A 7,582-nucleotide genomic window follows, 5' to 3' on the forward strand; every position below is an offset into this window, starting at 1 on the left:
ACATAACCTTTGTTTGCTCCCTGCTTACTCTGCTTATTCTGAGACCCTGAAAATGGAAACTATAATTTTCTCCGAAAAGTTGGAACAGTTTTACGGACTACATGGTGTACCATCCCTGAAAACAGTATTCTGCATGTAGAACTTCAGATTTCAAAACTTTTACTTTCTGTGCTACAACTCTCTTCGTGACTGGATTATAATCGCACCAGAATCAGCTGCTTATGGGGCCTATGTGAGGTTGGTAGGCCTGTTAAATTCTGGCGAAAGAAACTTGATAATTTCTCCAACAGAAATTGACTGCAGGGATTAAGAATCTAAACAAACGTCTTTTTAAAGTTCCGAAATTTAAAAAATTTCTAAGTTTTCAAAATCCAACTATAGATCGAAATTATATTTGAAAATTCAAGAAGAAATTTCTGTCGTTGGGGAGTAAGGAAACACTTCCACCGACACCTGATCTTTTCTCAGGAAACTAAAATCTTATAACTTATGTTTTATTTGCTCTAATCCATTACGTTGAAGTAAAGGATATGATCTGTACATAATTGTTTTGAATAATAATAGTCATTAGTAAATGATAAGAATCAGTATTAGATTATTTACACCAAACAACAAAGGAACAACAATAACATAGTTTTTGTTCTAATAATAGGAATATCTATCTAATAATAGCATTAAGGACAAAATTGTTGAGTTTCTGCCTTGCAATAACCTTCTTGTCACGTAACCTTAATTTCTGTTTTGTTCATATATTTGTACATATATAATTTTGAACATCAGTTAGTCCTTGTATTTGTCATGGCCACGTGAGCTTTGCTCAAACAGCGTGAAACAAAATTGCACATAGTATCTCTCTCTGTGACTCTTCCTCACATTTTAATCACACGATATCTTTTATGGCATTTAGTTATCAATATAAAATTAATTTTAAAAACCCCAGAGACATAATTTTTCACGTTATTATACTGCGCAATGCTCTTCACTAACCGTTACTTCTTCCACCCACTCATTTAAAAAAAATAGACAATGTAACCAAGCCAGAGAAACAAACTAACATCGCACTGAACTATTATTGCCGTTTGATTTTTATTTTTGTGCATTCAGTAGCATCTAGTTATTATATATTTTTTTGTTTGTTATCAAATCTATGATACTTCAATTCAATCTGAGACTTCAGTTCAGTCAATTAAAGTCAACAGACTTCCTCGGATACTTTTAAAAATCGTATCATTCTTAGAGATGATATCGTTTTAATGCACATGAAAGGAAGCCTTCCTAAAAGACACCGAAAGAAGTCTATAATGCTACAATTTGCTTTAGTGCAATATGTGATCTTTCGAAATCAGTCATGTAAGATTAATTTTAAAAATTGTGTTCTAATTTTAATTTATCATCAGTTATAGTAAACGTAATTCCTTCCGTTTCTGTGGAGACTTCAATGATTACAGCTTTCAGCTGAGCTGATAATATTCCGGTGCAAAATCGTTCGCCAGATTACTCAAAAAATTGAAATCCGAGGAACTGTTGCTGTTCTCTGCTGAAGCAGGATTGTTCTGGTGCACAGTTGGATGTGTATGATGGGGCTCGCTGTAGAAGTGGTGAAAATTGTTAAAGTTGTCTGCAGAGTCCGTCTGCACATTCGTGGGTGGCGTCATGACAGCTGCAGTTGCCGCTGCTATCGCTGTCGCTGTGGTGGTAACACCTGTTCCGCCCGGAGTAGGCGTTCCTCCTCCACTGTTCAGAGGGAACGGGTCTGGGGACGACACATAGTTGTTGGGAATGTTCGACGCATCTCCACCTTGATGCATCATGTGATGATGCTGATGATGGTGATGTTGGTTCGCCTGATCATAATAAGAATGGCTTTGATTGTGTGTTTTGTTCGATGCACCATGCGATGTCCCATATTCTGTATCCATGTGATGAGGTGTGTGCTGTGGTCCGAAGGTGCTTTGCGGATGCTGCATTCCGTCTGCATAATATACAGCCGGATCACCATGCATCTGCTGGTGCTGTCCAGTGCCGCCCATATGTTGATGAGTCGGATGATGCATGTTTTCGGGTGTACTTCCCGTGTACATGCCACTTGGATATCCGGAGTAATTCGTGGACGACGATCCTGGGAGGTATGGATCATGGTCAGTCGTGTAAGGCTGTCCTTGATTGTACGGGTGATGATTATTGAGGTTGCGATGTTGGTATGATGTTGGTGGGTGATAGGCTGGGTGGTCGGGAGGTTGATGATTTTGTGCCTGATGAAATCCGTTGTAGCTCGTAGGTGGGCAATATGTTGAGGATTGTTGGTGGTGATATTGCTGGGTTGCAGTCTGATGGTGATATCCTCTGGGGTGGTTCTGAGGGATAGACGTTGTTCTCGGAGTTGTAACAGGAGCATGCAATCCGTTCAGGCGAGAGGATGGTGGTGTAATAGAAGAATGATGTGGGTTCTGGTGCTGCCGCATGTACGGTACAGAGTCTGGGGTAGGAGGGTACATCAAACGCTGCTGCTGAAATATGTCCCTTGGGCTGTAGCAGCCACTCTGTTGTACTGTTGTGCCTGTGGTGACTCCTTGTTGACGCCTGAAGTCTGCTCGGTTCGGAGGCCCCGAGTGACGGTAGTCGGGTAGCTGGTTGTTGTGGTGTGGGAACGCCCCGCCCGAGGACGGTGTCGCTCCTCTGACGATTTGTATTAGTGGTGGCATCGAACCCGATGATGTGTTACTGGGACTCGAGTGGTGCTGAAGAACAGCTGTAACGGAAGCTGTAGCGGTCGCTGTAGCTATTGTTGTCGATGTCGTAGTCGGAGAACTCCTGGATCTCTGAGGAAACATCGCGCTGTTACCTACCATCATGACGCCGGTGTTCGAGCTGCTACTGTTGCAAGGTGGTGGCTGTTGAATACTGCCCAGAGGACTTGATTGTTGTTGGAGTGGCGTCCCAGGTGTTGACGAGGGTGTGAGGCTGCCTGAAGGAGGCACCGCGACAGGACATACACTCTGTTGTTGTTGTTGAGACGCGTCCGGAAGAGATAACAATCCTGCACTCCCACTAGAACTACCGCAACTTCCATTACCACTCTGTGTTCCCCCACCCATAACACTGTTGGCTGCTGATACTTCCTTACCCCCTGGTTCTTTCTTCGTTACTAGAGATAAGAGGGGTGGACTTTTGTTCTCAGCCTCCACTTTGACAAGCACTTCACTCCCACCGAGTTTCTTGACCACCAGTCCTGGTGTTGACAGAATGCCGCTACTTTCATTAGATCTCGAGTCTTCCTCAGTGACCATCTTCTCGAAGGAACTACTGATGCTGCTAGCGACACTGCTTGCACCACTACTGGCATTGCTGTTATTGTTATTGAAACTCGTATTGTTGTTGGCAACACCTGCCGTATTATTGTTGTTCCCTCTGTTTGAAGTATGGTCACCAATACCACTGCCACCTGTGTTTCCGCCCCCTGATTGTAGGTCACAGTTCTGACAACCCTTGCTATTCTCGTCTTGTAGAAGCAAGATGCTTTTGTCGGACTTACTGCTTCCCTTACTACCGCCTCCTGAAGGAGAGTCTTTACTGTCACCGTCTTCACCAGACTTGCTCAGTGTTTGACGCTTATGTTTCATCCGGCGGTTCTGGAACCACACTTTAACTTGTCGCTCGGTGAGGTCCAACGATGCTGCTATTTCGATTCGTCGTGGTCGACAGAGGTACTTGTTGAAGTGAAACTCCTTCTCCAGCTCCAGCAATTGAGTGTTTGTGTATGCAGTCCGGAGTCTTCGAGGCAACCCATTTTCTGTAACCACAGAACAACACATGTAATTGTCTGCAAGAATATCTCATCAAAATAATATCATGTAAAATAATATCTCATTGCTTGTCTCAGTATGTTTCCTGGATGTCTGTTACAACACTGTCACGTTATGTTCTGTCAGATACGCATATCATGAGAACTTGGATCTGTTTCAATTTGTAGGTCAATGGATTTCATAGCAGCGATTTAGGGTAATCTGTTGGTCTCGTATGCTAATCACTAACTAGTATCATAAAACTTATTACTTTATTTATAATTATCCATTAAAGTAATGTGTCTCTTACGCTCAGTCTCAATGTGAGTTGTCGTACTCTTGCATTTGTTTTAGCTTGAGATGTTGATGCATTTGTGTGTCAGCTTCGAAATGCAAATCTGCAAGTGGTAACTATACGAAGTAACTAGAGTAAACTCTTAGAGATCCCAGCTTAATAAGTGGCCAAAAGAGTCTCAGCCATGGTGCTCAAACACATAACGAACGCATAAGTACACCACACCAGGAATATCATAAGTTGCGCTTGCTAATGGAAATATAAGTTAAAGATAGTAGTAATATTAGTAATAGTAATAGTAGTAGTAGTAGTAGTAGTAGTAACGGCAACTGCACTGAAATTCCAACTCGAGATGCGCTTGAGGTCTCTCTGAAATGAAATATAGATCTATTTATCATAGATGAGCATGCAGCAGACCTGCATTATTAGAATATAAAGTTAACAACTGATAATCCACTGATAGGTCCACTAATCTGTAGCTTCGGCAGTATACTGACGTGAGTGTTACTTTAACTTCGACAGCTTTGCTCACTGTAAAAGAGCTTCCCCTAACTATTGCATATGAGGCTGGGTGGACTGGTCTGGGCACACTGGTGAACAATCCCTACCGAGGATTCAACCCCAGTCCAGCCCATAGCTAGCCAATATCCTGACATAATGATGTGTTATTTTATATATATTTATTGTAGATACTAGATATATGTATAACCCATGCCCCTCACTGAAACCTGTGCAGTAGAACTGAATATTGAAACTAAAGGCAGTAAGCATAGAAAAAATATAGAGGATTTAACTGAACTGTGCGAGCAGACTTTATGCATGAGATCCACATACCAAAACAAAAGCTGTTCAACAACATACACATGTCCTGAAACATTTCATTTGTGAGTTATAGCCGTAAGAATACTTGTACATGTATGATTTTAGCCGTGCTTGCGAGATGTTCCCAGTAACACCTGTCATGACTGATGAATAGGTAGAGAAGGATACACTGCGTGGCCTCCACGCTCACCAGACTTCAATCCTCTGAATATTTGTCTGTGGGGACACGTAAAGACCCCTGTGTATTCAGCTTCTATTGACAACGAAGAGGCACTTCTCCGTCACATTGTGCGAATGCCTGTCAGATTATCCGCAATGGATGCGGCGGTCCATGATGAGACGTGTCGAGGTGTGCATTGGGATTCATGGAGTACATTTTGAATACTTATTATGTATGTACTCTTTCTGCTGTAACTAAAAAATTAAATATTTCCAGACACATGTTGATATGAACATTTTTTTTCTTGTCTTGTTGTGCGGAACTCATGTCGAAAGTTTGTTCGCTTCTTTCAGTTACACCCTGCATTTGTTAGAGGAGAGATATGGAAAGATATAAATAACTGTTCATTTCTGAAACTTCATTTATTGCCGATCAGTTACAGGCAGCTCACCATCAGGAGCTTCGGCAAAATGAAACTATTCTCAATACTTAAGTATCCTTTCGTGAATTAAGACATGTGCTTAGATCCATCTTACTTCAGTACACGAAAACTGATTCTGAGGAATTTAGCTTGTCTCCTAATTTCGCCTGTAGCGGAACAATAAAACATGAAGACGTGTCTTCTGTAACATACCAAAGGTATAATTGTTTGAAACGTGAATTTTCTTAGTCATGTTTGAAAGCAACGTGCAAATGCAGAAAACGTTTGTATTTATTTCACTAATTTATTTCATTGTGTGTCACTCATATTTTATAAACACCACATTTCACCTCCTTTTTTTAATCTTTTGACTCTTTAAGCCATCACTTATCTTCTCTTTAAAAAATATCTGGGGTGGTTCGTTGTAGTGAAGAACAAAGAAGGGAAATATTCGTTCTTATAAAAGAGAGGCGGAGAGCTACAACTGGATACTGAGTTAGAGTCCATGACTCCATTTGTCAAAAGTCGAAATGTGCTTCTAAACTGGCGCATGAGGCTTGACGTGAAATGAATAGAGCCCAGGCTACTGCTCTGTAGTTGTACCGGCAACACTTGTGCTTCAGAGGCGCTCGAGGGGCTGGGAGAGAAGAAAGTGCTGTACGAGGAAGGAAGCAAAAAGGGGTGCAAGGAAGGAACTCTGGGGTGAGTTGAAGGGGTGGGCGGATATTAAATTTCACCTGGCGTCACATGGTGACAGTGCTTTGTCGTTCGGATGAGAGAGAGAGATAGATCAGTCTACATCAAAACAGCCTCTTTACGACAATCAAATATGGACGGCTGATTTTCTGCCTCTTTTTGATGAATAAATACGATGTAGTTTGTATGTATATGTGCTCTTTCCTGTATGACAGGGAAATATGTGTAAAATAAATTAATCCCATTAAAAGCAATTGCTATCTGCGGCCAATCCCTTCCGATACTATCTGTGCTGGACCCCCTGAGACCACTGGATAGGGCCTATACACGGCCAATTTCATATCTTGTCAGGTAGCATTATACTGGAGTATAATACTCGCAATACTGGAGTGTGGAAGGATGAATTTCTCTAGGCTAAATAGACGAGAGCCGATCACAGTGGCCGCGCGGTTTAAGGCATGAACAGTGTTCGCCATCTGGAACACTGGGATCGTGGGTTCTTATCCCTCTCGAGGCATGGATGTCAGCGTGGGTTTATTCTGTGTTTGTGTCGTGTATATTAACTAGCAGCCTTGTGATAGACTGATTCCCAGCCCAAGGAGTACTGCCGACTGTTTATAGTATAAGAAACTGAAAAAGCAGCAAAGTTCCAAAGGGCTGTAGAGCCACAGGGCAAAATGTGGACGAGGAAATGATTCTCTGAGGGCAGTTAACTAAGAGTAGTCAACAGCAGGCTTATGGACTTGTGCTAATGGTGTTTGTAATGAGAAGAAATTTCGGTGTAATTTCCAGGCGTAAGTTGGAAAAATCCCTGATATTAAGAGGCAGTACTTCCCAAATTCATTAAATGGAATTTCAAAAGGCCTGTTTACTGATGGAATCAGTTACCCGCATAATGCGAAACTCGCTTTTTCTCAGAATTTATCAATAATACAAACAGTGTACGCCATATGCATTTCCCTTCAATTAAGAATTACATAGATGTATTACGAACGCTGCATTTTGCACAGGACTATCCCATTCAGATCGTAAACTGTACACTTCAGAATAAGAAGAAGAAAGCAGAGGAGAAGGAGGAAAATAAGTTAACATACGATGATATGGGAAACATGGAACATAAATAAGAGGAGATGCACATGGAGAAAGAGAAGCCGATAAGAACAAGGAGAAGGAGGAAAAAAACTACGAGAGGATGAAAATGAGAGAAAGAAAAGAGGGAGAGCAGCAAATGAAAGAAAATTAACAAGAGGCAGAAAAAGTTGCAAGTGGCTCAGCCCGTTGTAGTGTAGGTTACCAGACCGCGTTAAATCTAAATGATTCCAGAAGACAAAGGTGGGAGCTGTTTCTTCGAGGGTGGCAAAGAGACACGATGCAAATATCTTGTTCATTTTTAAAAGCGCTTTAAA

General features: G+C 41.7%; 1 protein-coding gene across 1 annotated transcript in view; it reads right to left on the bottom strand.

Moving 5' to 3' along the window:
- Positions 1–502: 502 nt before the first annotated feature.
- Positions 503–7,582, bottom strand: part of LOC111861993 (homeotic protein proboscipedia) — a 243,735-nt gene continuing 236,655 nt past the window's right edge. The window contains exon 2 of the mRNA XM_023847012.2: positions 503–3,790. Within this exon, the coding sequence (XP_023702780.1) occupies positions 1,452–3,790 (2,339 nt within the window). The 3' untranslated portion in view covers positions 503–1,451. The remainder of the gene's footprint in view (positions 3,791–7,582) is intronic.

This window comes from Cryptotermes secundus, unplaced genomic scaffold, assembly GCF_002891405.2.
Source record: "Cryptotermes secundus unplaced genomic scaffold, Csec_1.0 scaffold180, whole genome shotgun sequence".
Lineage (NCBI taxonomy): Eukaryota > Metazoa > Arthropoda > Insecta > Blattodea > Kalotermitidae > Cryptotermes > Cryptotermes secundus.